The 19,954-nt window shown below is 41.7% G+C and overlaps 1 protein-coding gene and 1 long non-coding RNA gene across 4 annotated transcripts in view; one reads left to right on the forward strand and one right to left on the reverse strand.

Moving 5' to 3' along the window:
- Nucleotides 1-8,328, reverse strand: part of MASP1 (MBL associated serine protease 1) — a gene marked incomplete at its 5' end in the record, with an annotated part of 63,605 nt that extends 55,277 nt beyond the window's left edge. For 2 of the 3 annotated variants that reach the window (XM_082694077.1, XM_082694078.1), the window contains one exon: nucleotides 8,122-8,256. In XM_082694077.1, coding sequence (XP_082550203.1) covers nucleotides 8,122-8,126 — 5 coding nt within the window. Of the gene's footprint in view, nucleotides 1-8,121 lie in introns of all 3 variants that reach the window. The other variant, XM_082694076.1, reaches the window with a different exon arrangement.
- The window catches only part of LOC309846064, a 495,527-nt gene that overhangs the window by 251,825 nt on the left and 223,748 nt on the right, over nucleotides 1-19,954 (forward strand). The gene's annotated exons all lie outside the window — the stretch shown is intronic.

A 19,954-nucleotide genomic window follows, 5' to 3' on the forward strand; every position in this document is an offset into this window, starting at 1 on the left:
TGCTTATCCAGTTTATTCTACAGGTAGATGATGACCCCATGAATTCTACAGTTTCTTCCAACGGTGTTCTTCTGAAGATTTAATAAGTATTCAAGTCTCCTAGATAATCCCCTATTTGGGACTCTGACACATATTATTTTACTGTAAAGAATGTAAATTTCATAATTAGGTAAAAGTCGATATCCTTTCTTCAACTTGGGCTTCATTTAAGAATCACAAACACTTGGTTCAGTTTTATAAAAAATAAATAATAATGACATGGTAATGCTGGGATGAGACTTATACTCAATGATGAGATCTTGCATTCCTTAAACAGATGTAACAAAATCAGTCAAGGTATGCAAAATTTTGAACTAAGAAAGAATAAGCAAAACAAGTCCCCCCCCCCCTTGGTAAGTATTCTTATAAAAGGATCAGAAACCTACAATTTATTTCCAGCTTTAGGCATCAGAGATAATGGACTGTTAAAAGAATTGCATAAGTGGGCGCCTGGGTGGCTCAGTGGGTTAAGCCGCTGCCTTTGGCTCAGGTCATGATCTCAGGGTCCTGGGATCGAGTCCCGCATCGGGCTCTCTGCTCAGCAGGGAGCCTGCTTCCTCCTCCTCTCTCTCTCTCTGCCTGCCTCTCTGCCTACTTGTGATTTCTCTCTGTCAAATAAATAAATAAATAAAATCTTTAAAAAAAAGAATCGCATAAGCAAGGCGCAAGGAAAACTCAATAAAACTTAACGGAACACACCCAAAGTGGCGCAATAATGATTCAGATGTCCAAGGCTAGTCAGAACACTCATGGCCAACATGTACCACATCGGGCATCTTATAGATTGCTCCTCCCGCAAGACCCAATGACCTTGAACTCAAATACGCCAAACCTGGCCCATAAACTTCTTCCCTAAGTCCTATGTATTCTGTTTCCTATGTTTTGGAAATCCACTTTTTTCTCTCCAGTCTATGAATTTAAATGTTCTTAACTGGCCTACTGCTAGTGTATCCTAAGTAATCTTCCTTGTCCCCCACTTTACATCACTCAGCACTTTTCTGCTGAAGTTTATTTTCTGAAGCACACATGTGACCCTGCTGCTTCACTGTGCCTGCAGGATTAAGCATCTACTCCCAGGATGGCAGGTGAGCCCTTTTTGATCTAGCGTTGATCTGCCTGTCCAGCTTCATCTCAGTGCCAGCTCTGCCTTGGCATGTCATTCTGAAAGTATGCCATGCCTGTCCTGCCTTGGTCCCCTTGCACATGCCTTACCCATTCTTCATCTGCTTGCCTTATTTATCCTCCACCATCCAGCTTAAGTCTTCCTATGTGATAAGTAACCTTTGCACTTCCAGATTCCACAGCTCCCTGAATGTGCTTCCATTCTGCTTATCTCACACTGCACTGCTTTAGACACAGCCCCTGAAGTTAGATGTATTTGGGTCCAAATCCGCATTCTTCTACTTACTGGTTGTGAAATATTGGATAATAGTTTCTCTGAGGCCCAGTTTCCTTGTATGTCTAGAGGATATTATAATTTAACTATAGGACTCACATGAGCATTAGAGATGATGTATATAAAGGATCTAGCCTATAGCCTGGTATATAATAGATGATGAATGAAATGAATAGATGAATGCATAGATGAAAGAAAGTGGCACCAGAGCCTTATACAGCCTAAGTCCATGCTGGAAAATTATGCTAGCATTTTTTGACTCCAGTGGCTCCCCCTTATCCACCATTTTCTTTTCCATGGTTTCAGTTACCCATAATCAGCCTTGGTCCAGAAGCAAGATGTTCCCCCTTCTGACATGTTTTCCAAAGGTCAGTAATAGCCTAATGCTACATCACAGTGCTTATGTCACTCCCCTCACTTCATCTCATCACATAGGCATTTTATCATCTCAGTATCATCAGAAGAAGGGTGAGTGCAGTACAATTAAGATATTTTGGAAGACAAAATCAGTGCACAGAAATCAGTTGCATTCCTATCCACTAACAGTGAGACAGAAGAAAGAGAAATTAAGGAGTCAATCCCATTTACAATTGCACCTAAAAACACAAGATACCTAGGAATAAACCTAGCCAAAGAGGGAAAGAATCTGTACTCAGAAAACTATAGAGCATTCATGAAAAAAATTGAGGAAGGCACAAAGAAATGGAAAAACATTCCATGATCATGGGTTGGAAGAAAAAATATTGTTAAAATGTCACGCAGCCTAGAGAAATCTCCATATTCAAAGCAATTCCTACCAGAATAACATCAACTTTTTTTTACAGAACTGGAACAAATAATCCTAGAATGTATATGGAACCAGAAAAGACACCGAATAGCCAAAGGAATTTTGAAAAAAGAAAAACAAAGCTGGCGGCATCACAATTCCAGACTTCAGGCTCTATTACAAAGCTGTACTCATTAAGACAGTCTGGTACTGGCACAGAAACAGACACATAGATCAATGGAACAGAGCAGAGAACCCAGAAACAGACGCTCAAATGTATGGTCAACCAATCTTTGACAAAGCAAAAAAGAATATCCAGTGGAAAAAAGACAGTCTCTTCAACAAACGGTGTTGGGAAAATTGGACAGCCATATGCAGAAGAATGAAACTGGGCCATTTCCTTATACCATACACAAAAATAGACTCAAAATGGATGAAAGACCTAAATGTGAGACAGGAATCCATCAAAATCCTTGAGGAGAACACAGCCGCAGTAACTTCTTCCTAGAAACATTGTCAAAGGCAAGGGAAGCGAGGGCAAATGAACTATTAGAACTTCATCAAGATCAAAAGTTTTTGCACAGCAAAGGAAACAGTCAACAAAACCAAAAGATAACCGACAGAATGGGAGAAAATATTTGTTTTTTTTGTTGTTGTTTTGTTTTTTAAAGTTTATTTATTTATTTGACAGAGAGAGAGAGAGAGAGATCACAAGTAGGCAGAGAGGCAGGCAGAGAGAGAGGGGGAAGCAGGCTCCCTGCTGAGCAGAGAGCCCGATGCAGGGCTCGATCCCAGGAACCTGAGATCCTAACCTGAGCTGAAGGCAGCGGCTTAATCCACTGAGCCACCCAGGCGCCCCAGGAGAAGATATTTGTGAGTGACTTATCAGATAAAGGGCTAGTATCCAAAATCTATAAAGAACTTATCAAACTCAACACCCAAAGAACAAATAATCTAATCAAGAAATGGGCAGAAGACATGAACAGACATTTCTCCAAAGAAGACATATAAATGGCCAACAGACACATGAAAAAATGCTCACCATCACTCCACAATGAGATACCACCACACACTAGTCAGAACAGCTAAAAGTAACAAGTCAGGAAAGGACAGAAGTTGGCGAGGATTCGTGAAAGGGGGAACTATCTTACAGTGTTGGTGGGAGTGCACGCTGGTGCAGCCATGCCAGAAAACAGTATGGAGATTCCTCAAAAAGTTGAAAATAGAGATACCCTATGACCCAGCGATTGCTGGTCAGGTATTTACCCTAAAGATACAAATGTACACCCCAATGTTTATAGCAGCAATGTCCACAATAGCCAAACTACAGAAAGAGCCCAGCTGTCCATGGATGGATGAATGGATAAAGAAAATGTGGTCTATACATACAATGGAATATTACCCAGCCGTCAAAAGTGAAATCTTGCCATTTACAACGATGTGGATGGAACTAGAGGTTATGATGTTAAGCAAAATAAGCCAGTCAGAGAAAGACAATTATCATATGGTCTCACTGATACATGGGATTTAAGAAACAAAACAGAGGATCATAAGAGAAGAGAGGAAAAAATAAAATAAGGTGAAACCAGAGAGAGAGGGAGACAAACCATAAGAGTCTCTTAATCACAGGAAACAAACTGAGGGTTGCTGGAGGGGAAGGGATGGAAGGATGGGGTAACTGGATGATGGACTTTAAGGAGGGCATGTGATGTAATGAGCCCTGGGTATTATAGAAGACTGATGAGCCACAGGTCTGTACCTCTGAAACCAATAATATATTACATGTTAATTAATTGAATTTAAATTTAAAAATGTTTAAAAAAAGATATTTTTTGAAACCGACCCATTCACATAATTTTATTGCAGTATATTGTTATCATTGTTCTATTTTTATTATTAGTTACTATTGTTAATCTCTTACTGCACCTAATTAATAAATTAAACTTGGCCATAGGTATGTATGTATGTATGTATATATGTATCTATAGGGTTCCCTGCTATCTGTGGTTTCAGGGGTCCTCTGAGGGTCTTGGAACCTATCCTCCCTGGATGAACAGGGACTACTGTAATGGCTACACTTTGCTAAGCAGAAAGTTATATCTCCCTAACTCTCCCTCTCCAGCACAGAGATGCATATATGTGTATATATGCACACACATGAATTTTTGAACATGTAACCCATCAAGTTAACTATAAATGTAGATTATCTAGCTGTCTCATATGGTATTTACATGAAAGATAAAGAGGTAAGTGCAAAAAGGCCTAGAAGGATTTCACCAGTGTATTAACAGTGGCTATCTCTGAAGTGGGAATGTGAATATCTTAACTTTAATTTTTGTGTATATGCGATGTGCTATTTGTCAAGAAGGAATTTATACTGTTTTTTCAATAAAAAGGAAATAATACAGTCATTTAATTTTTTTCCACTGTACCTGCGATAAAAACCTGTGAGATTTCGACTGAGGAAACAAAATGTCTTAATCCAATTGCCAGGGTCAATATTTTTTTTAAAAACCAATCTTGGAGGGAGGGCCTCCAAGACAGAGAGAAGGGAAGCCATAGGTTAAGCTCTCCTGTGAGCTCCCAGGAAAGCAGAATCTAGAAACCCTTTCTTTCAGGGGCAGACAGCCTCAATTTCAAGTAAGGAAAGGTACGAATATTGCTAGGCCTGGGAGTTTTGGTTCTGTTCTGCCTGGGGAGGGGAGAGCCCTAGTCTTGGGTCAGAAGAGCTAGTTTCAAGTTCAGCCTTTGACTTTATTTACCTGACCCCTTTTGGGGAAGCCACGTAAGGTCTCAGTGTCCTCATCTGGTAAGCGGTGAAAATAATGACTCGCTACAGGGCTGCTATCAGAATAAAGGTGGATTGGAAAGTTCTTTGTTAACAGCCCAGCCCTCAGCAAACATTAGTTATAATTATGCCATCATGCTGCTTCCCGAAAAGGGGAGGTTAGGAAAGAACTTTGGCTCCCAAACTGGACTTCACTGCAATAGCGACACTCAGATTATGCAAAGCTGAAAGGTCAACTTTCTCTGTGCCTACTTTTTCCAGACCACATGGAGGAGACTCCGAGCCTCCTAATGCTGGTCTTGTCAGGGGCTGGCTGCCCTTAGCAACCTCATTCAGTCCCAAAGGCCCACATGTGGTAGGTAATGGGCCAGTGTGGGAACAAGCTTTCTGTTCTATTTTGCTTGCATCGCCAAACAGTTCCAAACATATGAAACAAATATCTTCTTGCACATAATGGGCTCGAGCCTATGCCTGCTTGCTTTAGGAGCTGCCAATCGAAGAATGTAAGTGGCAGCTTTTGTTTAAACCCTCTGGATGTTTCTTGTTTCTTCTACAGCAGGCAGGGGCTGTGGAATTCCTGACACCTGCTACCTATTCTCGAGCTAATCAAAAAGTTTAGCTACATTTGCTTGACATGTCAAACAATCCCTAAAGCTGGGATTGGATAGGCCCTCTGCAGGAGCAGACTATGTGGAGTGCACAAAATGCCCCCGTGTGTCAATGACTGTGGAAGAAGTAGCACTTTGCATCCTCTTCTCTCCCTCTCCTCCCTTCCCTCCCTCCCTCCCTCCAACCTACACGACACCAAGACTGTTTGTGAGTAGGAGTGTCGAAAGCGACTGTGTAGATCCCTTGGACAATGCCCTTATTTGACAGATGATGAAAAGGATATCCCAAGTAGTGACATGTCATGCCCAACACCATATGGTGAATTAGCTTCAACAGAAGAAGGGAGTAACAAAAGCTAACAGAGGAAGCTGCTGGGTCCATGCCCATATCATGTCTAGGCATTTGGCCAAAGCAATTAATCCTGTGAAAAATAATTAAAAAACTCATGGCTTTATGTAGAAATTAAAAAAAAAGATACTAATAACAAAACCCCTCTCCAACAAATTCTAGTTTAATTGGTCTGGAGTGAGGTCTGGTCATTGGCACTTGTGAAAGCATCACAGATGATCCTAATGTATGGCTAGATTCAGGAGCTATTGGTATAGGATTATACACTTGGTTGAGAGTCTGGTGGAATGTGTGTAGTAGGAAAAAACCCTGGACTCGGAGTCTGAAGACTCAAGTTTGAGGCAGAGCCTTTTCAAGATCATCTGCGTGGCTTTGGACAAGTTGCTTAACGGCTTTTATCCTCACTTCTCTGTAAATCCTTACTTCATCTAAAATCTATGGCCAAAAAAGAGAGGCCTTTAAAAGTACTCTGCAAACTCTGACGTGTTGTGTCCCTATGAGGCAAGTCTCTTTGAGACTTCTAGTGGGGCATTTCTCCACTGACCGGTTTGCTAGTGGACTGAATTCTATTCAGCTAATATTTATTGAAATCCTTATAGGAAACAGACATTATGCTAGGTACTGGACATACTAAGGTGAACGAGAGATAGATCCTCTACTTAAGTTCGTCGATAGGGATCTGAACAGTGAACTATTTTGAAGATAAAGAGAGATGTAGCTCCCAAGTACAGGGATAACACAAAGAAGAGGATGCTCATTCTGGGGGTGCTGGCCAGGGAAGAGGAGATGATGTTTGAGCTGTGGCTTGAAAAATCGGGTCCTTGAGGTGGAAATAAGGTGTGTGTGTCGGGAGGAGCTGTTCTGTGTTAAGGAGTAAATGAGCAGAAAGACACAGGGCTGTTCATCAGCTTGTACATTGTTATGGCTGGGCCCTGGGCTGGTGGGATAAGATTCTGCTCTCCACAGATCAGTTGAACTGTCACTCAGTGTAGACGGGCATAAATCCTATCTCTCTCAGGAGAAAGGAAAATGAAGTTAGATGGCAGGCTTAATGTTACAACGGATTTTTAAAAAACAGATCAAATTAACCTTAGAGACCTGATTATGTTTCTGAACCACAGGTGATCTGAGCTCAAAGAGTTAACACAGTCCGAAGCCCCCCATTGGCCCCAGACCAGAAAAGTTGCTAGGTGATTTTGCAGAAGAGAAACAAATAGAAGCCTTTTTCCAACTGAGAAGAAAGAGGTGCTGAGTCTTAACACGTCAGCAGGGTGTTTTTCTTTTACCTTCTTCTTCTTCTTCATTTTTTTTTTTTTTTTGGTATTTTTAACACCATTAACACTTAAAAATAGTAAAAATAATTATAGTGGTTGCATTTTGAGACTTGCAGAGGAAAACGTAGAAGGAATGCCTGGTGAGGAGGATCAAGTAACTCTAAATATGGGCTGAGGAATAGGAAATGTTGAAGAGTTTAAAAACAATTAGAATTTAAAGTCCTGGATTTAGAACGCCAAAGGCTTTTTTTTTTTTTTTTTTTTTTTTTAAATTTGTGGTATCCCTTTAAGAGCCATTTGGTACAATTCATAGCCTGATTCATGTCACCAGCTGCCTCTGATTTCAGTGAGAAATGCAGAAATTTATAGGGAACTGTAAAATGGGGACAGGTTTTTCGTTTTCTAAATTGAGGTTTTAACTGGCAAACTTCTGAAGGTTTGAGAAACCGCAGAGCTGAGCTGTGGGAAGCTGATTTCTTTTCCGGTCCGAACAAATAAACACACAAACACATACCTAACTCACAAAGTGTTGGAAGAGATAAACCAATGCTCTTTGCAGGGAAGGAAAACAAAAAATCAGCCTTGAGGGCAACAGGAGGAAAGTCACATTTGCCAGCAGACAGCACCCAACACTGGCAGAGGGAGAAACTGAGCCCTGGCAGCGTGGGGCAGGATTTGCACAAAGTCTCCCATTTGGAGCTGCTTGTCTCCGCAGTCCCAGGGCAGTGCCCAGCCCACATCCCCCTTCTCAAAGCCCCAGGGATTGATGAGAAGCCCCTGCCACACCCGCAGGACCGGCAGGTGAGTCTGCCTGGAGACAAGGTCAAACCTTCCTAGGCTACTTGACACCTTGTTCCCCAAAGGGCCCCCCTCCCATGTCCACTCCTGCGCTGGCACTTACCTCATTTTCCTGCCTGGGGTGCTCCTGGCTGCCTGGCTTCGGTCCCCTCGGCCTGACTTTCCTGGGAGCTTGTCCCCGGTGTGGTGTCAGCGATGCCTTATCTTTGTTCTGAGGTCCCTGTGTGTCTCTGGAATTGGCTGGCATTCTTCATTCAGGTCACGCCTTCCCCTGCCTGCAACAGATCCCCTCTCCCCCTCTCTCCCTCTGCCTCTTCCTCTCTCTCCCTCCCTCCCTCTTCTCTCTCCTCTTTCCCTCTCTCACCCTCCTCTCTCTCCCTCTCTCTCTCCTCTGACTTGCTCTTACACACACTCATAGGAACCTGACAGAACAGAATCTGTCTTCCTCCTGAAAAGATCTGCTCCTCCAGTTCCTTCCTTTATCCTGTGTGGCTGGCTCCAGCTCTTGAGAGAAAACTGAGCGGCTCGGAAAGGTGTTTGTATCTGTGTGTGTGTGTGTGTGTGTGTGTGTGCATGTCTGTGTGAGTCTGTGAATGTGTGTGTGACTCTGTATGAGTAAATGTGTGAATGGGTATGAGTGAGTTTGTGTGAATGTGAGTGAATGCATATGAGTGTGTATGTTAATGTGTATTAGTGAATTTATGAGTAAATGTGTGTGACTGTATGGAGTGTGTGTGTGTGTGTGTGTGTGAGGGTGGAGAGGGACAAAGTCTAATTTCTCTTTAGTCTCCCTTGCCAGATGGCTATAGTTTCCTGCTCTTCCTCAGGACACTGGCAAAAAGACACCAGTGAAGCAGAAACAACCAGCTAAGAAGGCCATTCTGACATCTACACTAGGAAAGGAAAAAAGGTCCAAATCCCAAAGCCACAGTCAGCCTGCAAACAGTGACAGATTTTCTCGTGAACAGAGCCGTTGGCCAGGAATGTGAGGGAGCCCCAAGTCCTGCAGTTGGCTAGTGGTTCTTCTCCACTTAAAAGCAAGACTTGTTCTGTTAACCATCACAGGGCACACAACCAATCCAGCCCAGTGAGGGTCCATCTCTTCAGGAGAGCCCGCACCCCCTGGGCAGAGAAGACCCGGGACTGTATACACATCTGCACCCTGAGATTGTGGAGAAATGCAGCGCCAGATCTAAACTGAGCTGAATAAGAGGACAATTCCTCCCCCCACAGCAATGACAATTAAATCTCAACAGGGAGAAGGATGTCTGGGTGTGAAAAGTAGATTTTACGGAGAACCTTTTCTGTGTAGGCACAGCACTAAGTGTATGCACCATCTCAAGCGCTCCCACAAACTTGTAAGGGTCACACTATTGTACTCACTTTACAGTTAATCATGTACCCAAGTTCACACAGTTAGAAAGCGGTAGGGGATCCTATCCACTAGGTCGTACTGCTTCTCCCTGAAATATTCTAGTCCATTTGGTATTTCAAATACAACATTCATGGAGAAACTCAACTTGAAACATTCGGAAAAGAGCATGAAACTCAGAGTCAGAGTTTAGCTGTAATCTTTCCTTTCTGTCCAAGCCAACTGTGCACTCTGGGTCCAACTCTTAGCACCTCTAAGCCTACTTCGCATCTGGGAAATGAGGGCTGCTGTGAGGCTTCAAGGAAATTATGCCTTTGGAAGTGCAGTATTAGCTGTCCCCCAGTGCACCGAGAGAGCCACCCCATCCCCCAGTCTAACCAGGGTAGCAAATGCATGTACTCTCCACCCTCTGGTACTGCTGCTTTGGCACATTTCAGGGAACACAGGTTTGAATCTCGCTGGAATTCTCCCTGCTCCATTTTCTCTCCAGTTTCTCTATTTTAACACTTTTGAATGTCAGTCTTGCTAGTCCTGGCATTAGTAAAAGCCTGTGGTCGATAATGTGGGTGCAAATATATGAGATGAGAGAATATGTTTGAACTTGGGCACTGTTTTAGCAAAATGTTGCTTTCTGTTTCAGCCAGAGTAAAAAAAAAAAAAAAAAAAAAAGAAAGAAAGAAAGAAAAAAGGAAAAAAAAAAACCCTTAAAAGTCTCATTAAGAAGCCTCATAGGCTCCTCAGACATCAAATAACTCTCACAAAACAACATTTTAATGATTTAAGTGTAAATGAATCAGAAACACATGGACTACATTTCTCTTGGAATGCCCAAGGGTTTCAAAACTGAAGGAGAAAGAACTTGGCTCAAAGCACAGTGCACTGTGCGGAGGGCTCTGCCCGTTACAGACATTCCCTCTATTCAGGAGGCAGCAGACCTGGCCCTCTCCTAATTTAGGGCACATACAGGAATATGCAGTCATTTGTTCTGGGCACAGAGGGAAGAGCTCGGGAGGGAAAGCCATCAGCTTCTCCTTGTAAAGTGTCATAGAGCAATCGAGCTTCCCAGAATAATTTCCTGGCCATATTTTCTCAAGGCTGCCAATGTTCAATGGGAAGCATTTGAAATACGTTCTAAGCCAAAGTTCTGCCAATAGACAGCAGATCTGATATGTGCTTCCCTGGGAGTTAGCCAGGGCTCAGATGGAATCTGCATGAAAACAGGAACTATATGGCTCAGTGAATGATCTGGGTGAGATTCAGGGCAGTTTCCCATTGGACTAGAAGACACTGGTGATATTGTCCTGACCTTTTGATAAAGACCCTCTGAAGTCGCATTGCTAGATCATGGGGAGTAGGAGGAATGCAAGGGACATAGTCTGGGAGTAGGCTCAGTGTCAGTAGGCTACCTTGTATGGGACCTTGGGAAAGTCATCTACTTTCTGGGTTGGAGGGAGGGAGAAAGGGGCATCGACCTGCTCAGCTGTACAATGAGGGGATTGGACCCTGTTGAGATGACAGAGCACATACAAATGTGGGTGCGAGAACTGGGGAATTGCTATTGTCTTGAAGGCCGTCGTGTGGGGTGCTCGCATGACCTGTGCAAAGAGTGGAGTGCAGAGCATTCCTCTCACCTTGATCCTTGCTCTTTCTGGGATCATAGTAGCATGACGTGGGTCAGGAGTCAATCATAGGCATTCCGAAAAATAACTTTTAAGAAGACTGAACTACTTTTTTTTTTTTAAGTTTAATGGAAAGTTTAAAATATGCCCACAATTAACTAACAGTATGTCACTTAGAATCATAAAATGCAGAATGACAGATGTGGGTTCAACACCCCCAGGTTATAGTCCAGGACAGGGGTCACGAATATAGTACTAAGAGAGTACATGCTACAGCATTCCTACCACTAGAACTGGGCTTGGTTTACATGTTCTACCGAAGTATTTATTATATGCAACTCCTAAGCTGAGACTCTCTGGAATCCCATGAATGTGTTAGGAAATGTAAAGTATCTGGGCAATGGGATTTTGTTGGCAACGGCTGAAATCCAGGCTTCCTATAGAATATAATCCAGGCTTCCTATAGAATATCTAAGAAACTGATAAATAGCTCCAAAGATGACACCTTAGAATTAAATTTTGGGTTCTGTAACATGTTGACTATGTTGAAAGCCATTGCTTTGGTGCCTGGGTACCCCATTATCAAAATAAATACAGGGGATTTAAAAACTACCAATATCTAAGCTTCATCCCAGGAAATTCAAATTCAGCAAATTTGGGCTGGGGTTCCCAAATCTCTAATTTAGAAGCTCTCATGGCACAATTTTGCCAGTTTGGGGGCACAGAGCATAATGGAGCATCTTATAATTGATGGCATTTTAGATTTGACAAAATATCCTTAGCATGTGCCAGATACTTCCATATACATTATTACTTGCAATATATATATACAGTATATATATACACAATAGATATAGTGTATACAATATGTATACAATATATACTATATATAAATACTATATTATATATACAATAGATATAGTGTATAGAGTACGCATATAATGACCACCCCTCCTCCCCTCCCGCCCCAGCCGCCTAGCCAGGACTCCCTCTCCTCATCTGCAGGCTCATGATCCTGCCTGTGGACTTTGAACATCCATGAGCCATGCTATGTTGTGTCTGCAAGATTGCAGGGAAGGAAAAATAATTTCTATTAAAAAATAAGCTATTAGACTCTCTTATAGGCTGAGTTGTGTCCTTCCAAAATTCATATGTTGAAGCCTTAACCCCCAGTACCTCAAAATGTGACAATCTGGAGATAGGATCTTCGAGAAGTGATTAAGCTAAAAAGGGGCCATTAGCTTTGGCTCTGATCTGATGTAATCAGTGTCCTTATAATAAGATTAGGGCACAGACAACACAGAGGAAAAGACCATGTGAGACACAGAGGAAAAGACCATGTAAGACACAGTGAGACAGCGGCTATCTGCAAGCCAAGGAGAGAGACCTCAAAAGAACACCTTGATCTTGAACTTTAAAACACCTGCCAACACCTTTATTTTGAAGTGCTAGTCTCCAAAACTGGAGGAAAATACATTCCTGCTGTTGAAGCTACCCAGTCTGTGGTACTTCGCCATGGCAGCCCTAGCAAACTAACAAGCTCTCTTATACAAGATTCTCGAAAAGCATGAAACACATGCCACCAGGGGTGTCAGGCTGATTTCAGGTGCCACACATATGGAATTAAGAAACACAGGATCAGTTAATATTCTGTTTGGTGAATAATAAGAGAAATATTGACTAATGTTTGAATAGAATTTATTTTCCTCACATAGCAAGAAGGGAGGAGGTACATAGGTCTGGGGCAGCTGCTTGACATTGTTTTCTTCCTTTCTGCTCTGCCAGCCTTAGGATACGGGCTTTCATCCTCGTGCTTGCCATCTCCTGGTCACAAAAAGGTTGCTGTAACACCAGGTGTCATGTCCACATTCAAAACAGAAAAAAGAAGGAAGAGGAAAAGGGGACTAGGGAACTTCTTATGTCTCACAGACCAAAGCTGGGTCACATGGCCACCATTAACTGCAAAGGAGACTAGGAAGTCTTGTTCTTACTTTTACAGCTTATAAAGCAGAGCCAGGCAGCAAGTAAGACAGGGATTAGAAATGGAAATTGCATGAGTCAACTTTCAATATCTGTCACCACCATATGTCAAGAAAGTCCTGCCTTTTTCATTTCTCTTTTACTCCTGATATTATTGAGAAGAAAATCTCAAGGTGATGCCACTATGCCATTGACACTCATTTCCCTTTTAGCAAGGAAAGGCAGGTCTCAAATTCAGTCTTGTAGAGACAATATTATTCTGCTAGAATTTAACAATTTTTTATTCATTATTTTTATTTTTATGTTTAGAGTAGCAACATGCTTTCAAAAATAAGGATTTCAGTAAAAAAAAAAAAAAAAAAGTCCAGAGCAGATTTAAATAAAAAATATGAAACAAATAATAATAATGTAGATGGTATTCATGCATACAAAAAATTATAAAGATGAGTAACTAAATGTTGGAAATTCTTCTAAAGGGTGGACACAGAAACAGCCCAGGGCTATGGCATAGCCCATGAGTCAGGATCCTGGGGATGGGTATCACCTTCTGCCCCACTCTTCTGGGAAGACTTGTTTCCAAGAAGAGTGTTTCATCCTGGAAATAACTGACAAAGGCCATGCATTATTATCTGTATTTAAATATATAATTAATAATATTGAGATGAGGTAATTGAGCCCTAGAGGAGAGAAATATGTTGCCCAGGATCACATTGAAATTAGATGGTGGGCTGAGACCATGAATCAGAGTTCCCTACTCCCATATTCTTTTCTGTTAGGTTGTAGGTCACTCTATTTGAGACTGAGTACTTTGAAAAGAAACTTGCTTGTTTTTCTGAAAGCCCAAAATGACCTTTGCCTGGCTAACACAGCTGGCTCTCCACCACACATTTTCAACAAACAAAAAGGTATGCTGAGGTGTTTTTACCTCTCTTGAAGAGCAAAGTCTTTAGGCTTCTTTGACTGCCAGTAGGCTTATAGCTTCTAGAATCTACTTTGATCTCTGTATAAGAGAGGGTCCCTTTTTCCTTTTCCCACATCTCAACCTACTCTGATTCCTACCTTCTTCCTTATTCTTCAGGATAGAGTCAAAGTTTATTAGTGGGCATTGGAAGTGAATCAACTGGCCATATACATTATCTTCTCTTGCTTTCTGCCTCATTTCATTCAGTGAAAAAAACAATTGGGAACTAGCTTTCTTTAGGGCTTCTGGCTCTCTCTTTGCTCTTCTTTGTCCATGTACCTAGGCCAGGGAGTGACAGGGGTGGGTATTAGGATTTAAGCTCTGACAGAGGGTGGGCATGCCCTTTTTAAACTTCTGACCAAAGGAAGCCCTTTCATCAAGCCCATCTTTATTGGAGAGCCCCAGTCTGTGGCACCGGGTACTAGCCTAGCTGGTAACTCAGGGTATACCTGGTCTTCTGTTTGGTTATTTCTCTTCATGGTAATCTTGGAAGAGGAGGTGTAATGTGTAAGGAATGATCCTGGGGTTCTTAAGTACTTGAGATATATATGATCTGTTTGAGTTGAATTGTGTCCTTCCCAAATTCATATGTTGATGTCCTAACCCCTAATATCTCAGACTATGGTTACTTAAAGGTAGGGCCTTTAAAAGGTAATTAAAGTTAAAAAGGTGCTGTTGGGATGGGCCTTAATCTAATATGACTGGTGTCCCTATAAGAAGAGGAGATTAGGACACAGATGACACAAACAGAGGGACAACCACCTGAGGACACAGCAACAAGGTAGCCATCTATGAGCCAAAGAGAGAGAAATCAACCAAAACCTGTCAATACCTCGATCTTAGACTTCTAGCCTCCACAACTGTGAGAAAATAAATTTCTGCAGTGTAAGTGACCCAGTCTGTGGTATTTTGTTATGGCAGTCCTAGGAAACTAATACACCTTCCATCCTCCCTTACCTTTGCTCACCTAAATCCATTTTATATCAACTGTAGTTGCTATTCACTCATATTATGTCTCCCCTTTCCCAGAGGTTCCCCAGATGCTAAGGCCACATGAACCAAGCAGATTCAACTACAGGACAGCGTTCATTAGGCCATAAGAAGCAAATGGACAGTTGGGGCAAGTCCATGGGGTGAGGGGGCAGACTCAGATCATGGACGAGTCAGGGTCATTACTTCCCTAACTCCCTATTGCTATTTCATGAGTGGTATTTTTCCACTCTCTTTCCAAATTCCCCTGCCCTTCTATCACTCTGGCAAACTACTCATCCCTGCTGCTGTCACATCTAACTTCTTGGTCCTATCCTCTGTTCTTTTCTTTAAGAACCTAGGCATATGGTACCTCTCCCTCCCAGTTCCTCCTGTTGTCCTGAGTGACAGTAGGTTCTCATCCTTTGACCTTCTCATCTTCAGTGCCGACTTCTTCCATTCTACCCTAGCCATCTGTGATACCCACAGATACATCCACCTCTGAAAACTCCAGCTCACAACACCCCATTCTCTGACCACCCTCTCCCATCTTTTTAGGTCTTTTGCTCCTTCAATAACCTTATAGAATTCAATAACCCTGGACTTCAATCTCATCGAGACATCCAGTCCTTTAACACCACCCCATTTTAAGTCTATCAGATCCTCTTGCATTTGCATCTTTTCTGAATCCCACAAGTCACCAGCACTCCTTTGCAGACTGTTCTTTCTCTAACTGCTTTCTCCGCTCTCTTCTTTCTTCAGAGGAATCATTCTTTACCGTTCTAGTGAATCACTGAGAATCTAATGGAAGCCAGATCCTCTGTCTGGAATACCCCCAATAAAGCCACACAGTTCACTCCCTCAGCACCTTTGACTCTTTCTGAAAGCGTCACCTTCTCAGTGAGATACTTCCTGACCACTCTATTCTACTACTTCTATTCTTACTCACACTCATAATCCCCATGCCCAGTTTTGTTTTTCTTCATGGCACTAATCACCAGCTGAGATACTATTTATTTTAATTATTTATTTGTTCGTTCCTCATTTCCCATCCCATTAGAATAACATAATCTTCAAGTGGACAAATACTTTTTCATTTTTTGTTTATTGCTCTATTTCCAGTACCAGGCCAGTGTCTTTGACTTGCAAATAGTAGGGCCCTAATAAACATTTGTTGAAGGGCTTTTTTCAGAGAAAAATTTAAATATGCACATATTCTTTTTTTAAAAAAGATTTTATTTATTTATTTGTAGATAGAGATCACAAGTAGGCTGAAAGTCAGGCAGAGAGAGAGAGAGAGAGAGAGAGGAGGAAGCAGGCTCCCTGCTGAGCAGAGAGCCCTATGTGGGGCTCAATCCCAGGACCCTGGGATCATGACTGGAGCCGAAGGCGGAGGCTTTAACCCACTGAGCCACCCCTGTGCCCCTTTTTATGCACATATTCTTAAAACTTAGTATTAATTTCTGGGGCTTGACGATCTTTCTAAGACTGTGAGTTTCAGAATCTCAGTGTTAACCACTCTTCCCAAATATTTCTCATGTGCTTCACCACCACAGTTTAAATGCTGTTGTATACTGATTACTTACAAATCTATTTCTTTATCCTACATGCCTCCCCACAGTTCCTCACTCACCAATTAAATGTCTGTTCCCTCCTCCATCTGAAGTTTCCCATGGACAGAGGCTGCTATCTTTCCATTCCCAACTTGCTCATTCTCCTGCACCAAACGTGTTCATGAACCAGTAACAGCTCAGAAACTCGAGCCACATATCTGGGTGTCATCCTTGATTTATTTATTTATTTTTCCTTTATCCTCATATGCCATCAATCAGTAAGTTCTATTGTTTATATATAAGTATCTTTCAGATCCAACATCTGCATGGGTTCCATTCCCCACGGCCCCTGCATTATTGGAAAATTACCTCAACAACCTCCTCATTAATTTTTCCGTCTATTGTATCCTTCTTTATACAAATACAAGTCTTATTCGTTCTCTCCCTTTGCCAGACCTTTTGCTAAAGGCCCCCCTTTGCTTAAAGAGTGAAATAAAAATGTCTTAAAATAGCATTCAACCCTGAATCCTCATGTTGACATGGGGTGCCATGAGATTGAAGTAGCTTGCAATATCAAGCCAACATGTGGAGGGCAGCTGCCTTGGAAAGTCAGCTGGGCCCACAGCACACTTGGCATGAGTGAGAAAAAACAACTGTTGTATGAAGCCACTGAGCTTTTGGCATTGTTTGTTTCTGCAGATAATCTGGCTTATCCTGACTCACAGGATACTCTTCCCTGGGATGGCTCTTCCCCTTCTATATTCTCCATGCTTAGGCATGCACACTTTAATGTCTAGAACTGCTATCAGATTAGCTGCTCATTCCAGATTCCGTCATGCTCTTTCATGCCTGCATGCACTTAAATGCTTGGTTCTCTTGGTCTTTTGTCCTAGTCCCTTCCTCATTTGCTTGTAGAACTTCCTCTGATTTATCCTTTGAAATCTTGCTTAAATGCTATTTTTTAGGAAAATCGTCTCTGATCACCCAACAGAAAAGTAAGTACTACCTTTGTTTCTGATGTATGCTTTAAATTGTTGCATGTCTCAAATTACTACTGTGTCCCTCTTTCACAATAATAATTCAAAGGCCTGAACAATAGGCTCTGTACCTTGGGATCAATAGTGTTTTTTGAATATATGGACGAAGGCATCAGTCTAAGTAAACACACAACGGAATTTATAATTACAAATTATGATGAGTACTATGTAGAAGAGGACAGAATTCTATGGGAGAGACCAATAGAAGCGCCTAATTTATATAGGGTGGTCAGCAAAGTCATGGTGATGTGACAGCTAAATAGAATGGGTGCAAGCCAGCTGATGAAGGGGTAGGTGATTGAAAATGATGGATGATATTACCTGGACTTCAAGACACATGGAAATTCCCCATTTCTGTACCCAGTCCATAGAAATAATGATAAAGACCAGAAATGAGATAAATGAAGGAACGGCTGCACTCAGAATCAAGACAAGGAATTATCTGTGGATGAGAAAATAGGAAGGCCTGTACAAGGAGGTCTGTAAATGAGAAGTTGTAGTGGTGTGAGCTGAGGAACTCATCCTAATGGGGAACTCATCCTGTGGGAACTCATCCTGACCACGTGGGAAGCTGTGGAGCTCCCATGGGGAAGCTGGAAGTTGACAAGGCTATACCATGAAGTTACTTGGAAAGAAATAGAAACCACAACCACAGAAAGGTTGCCAAATAAGAATCAACAAATATTTTTTTAAGATTGTATCTTGGGTACCTGGGTGGCTCAGTAGGTTAAACCCTCTGCCTTCGGCTCAGGTCATGATATCAGGTGCTGGGATCAAGCCCCGCATTGGGCTCTCTGCTCAGCAGGGAGTCTGCGTCACCCCCACTCTCTCTGCCTGCCTCTCTGCCTACTTGTGATCTCTCTCTCTCTCTGTCAAATAAATAAATAAATAAAATCTTTTTTTTAAAAAAAAGATTGTGTCTGGAAAAGGGATAATAAATTCAATAAGAGAATTTCTTGTCAGGAAATAGAGTTAATGGAAACATAAGAACAGATTTTAAAATAAGCTATCTCCAGAGAGCTAAAGACAGGAGTGTAATCTACAAAAAAGGAAGAGAGAGATCTGAAATAAGAACAGACTGAAACACAAAAAGAAGCCATTGGATAATTAGTGAAATTAAATCAATAATTTTGCATTTACTAACCATAATTTTGCTAAGTATAATTATTGACATTAAAATGTAGCCATAAGTATGATAGAATGGTCACATGTGAAGAATTAATGCTCTGAAAAATCAAGCTGAGGAATTTCCCCAGATAAAGAGATCAGAAGTGTGAAAGAGTAAAGGGAGTACAGATTCAGAAGATCCTACATGTGTCTAGTAGAATTTTCATTAAACATGGAATAAAGAGAAAGGAAAGGAAGAAATCTTTGAGGAAATATTGGTCTCAGTTTTCCTAGAATCGAGAAAACCTATGAATTCTCAGACTGAAAATGTCTTCCAGGCCTCATGTGGGATATATGCATAAAATTATATATAGATTCCTTCTAGTGAAATTTTGACGTATCAAGGATAAAGTTAAAATTTTAAAAATTATCAAAGAGAAGAAAGGAGAACTAGATTAATACCCAGATTTTCTGCCAGCCATATGGAAACAAGAGGGAAGTAAAAAATACCTTTTTTTAAAAAAAGATTTGTATTTATTTGACAGAGAGAGAGGCAAGCACAAGCAGAGGTAGCACCAGGCAAAGGGAGAGGAGAAGCAAGCTCCCCACTGAGCAGGGAACCCCATGTGGGACTCAATCCCAGGACCCTGAGATCATGACCCGAGCCAAAGGCAGCTGCTTAACCAACAGAGTCACCCAGGCGTCCCGAAATAAAAAATTTCTTAATGTGCAAAAGAAAAATACTTGTAAGCCTGTCATCCTACGCTAGCCAGAGGATTATGTCACTCAGCTGAAATAAAGACAAACTCAGGCTAGGAAAGCTTATTACGTGCAGGCCCTTTCAGAAAGAATGGAGGATGTTCGAGAAGATGGTTAGTGTTGGTGCAAGTGGGAAATGGGTCCACTGACACAGTGTTTGTAGAAATGGACAGTGGCTTGGCCACTGGGAGGGCAATCCGGGGCTATTAGTAAAATAAAAATGTGCAAATCTTAGAAACTGAGAATCTGACTTCGAGATACCTGTCGTAGAGAAACGCTCACTTGGGTGAGGATGTTCCTGGTAGCATTGTTTGTCAAGGTGAAAAGTGAGCTTCAGTCAAATAATGACTAAATGTAATAGAGTCATGCTATTGAATGTGGAGCACCAGTGAGAGAAAATGGGAAAGATCTATGGACAGCAGCAGAGAGTTTATCTTGAAGACATCACTGCATGAAAAGGGAGGGTTGAAATGTGATACCTATGTTAGGATACCATCCATTGAGTGAAAACTCCATAGGGTCCCCAAACAACACATATTTTGTACATATCATAGACATTTTGTGTATATTTTCCATATG

Source organism: Mustela nivalis (assembly GCF_964662115.1).
Source record: "Mustela nivalis genome assembly, chromosome: 1".
NCBI lineage: Eukaryota > Metazoa > Chordata > Mammalia > Carnivora > Mustelidae > Mustela > Mustela nivalis.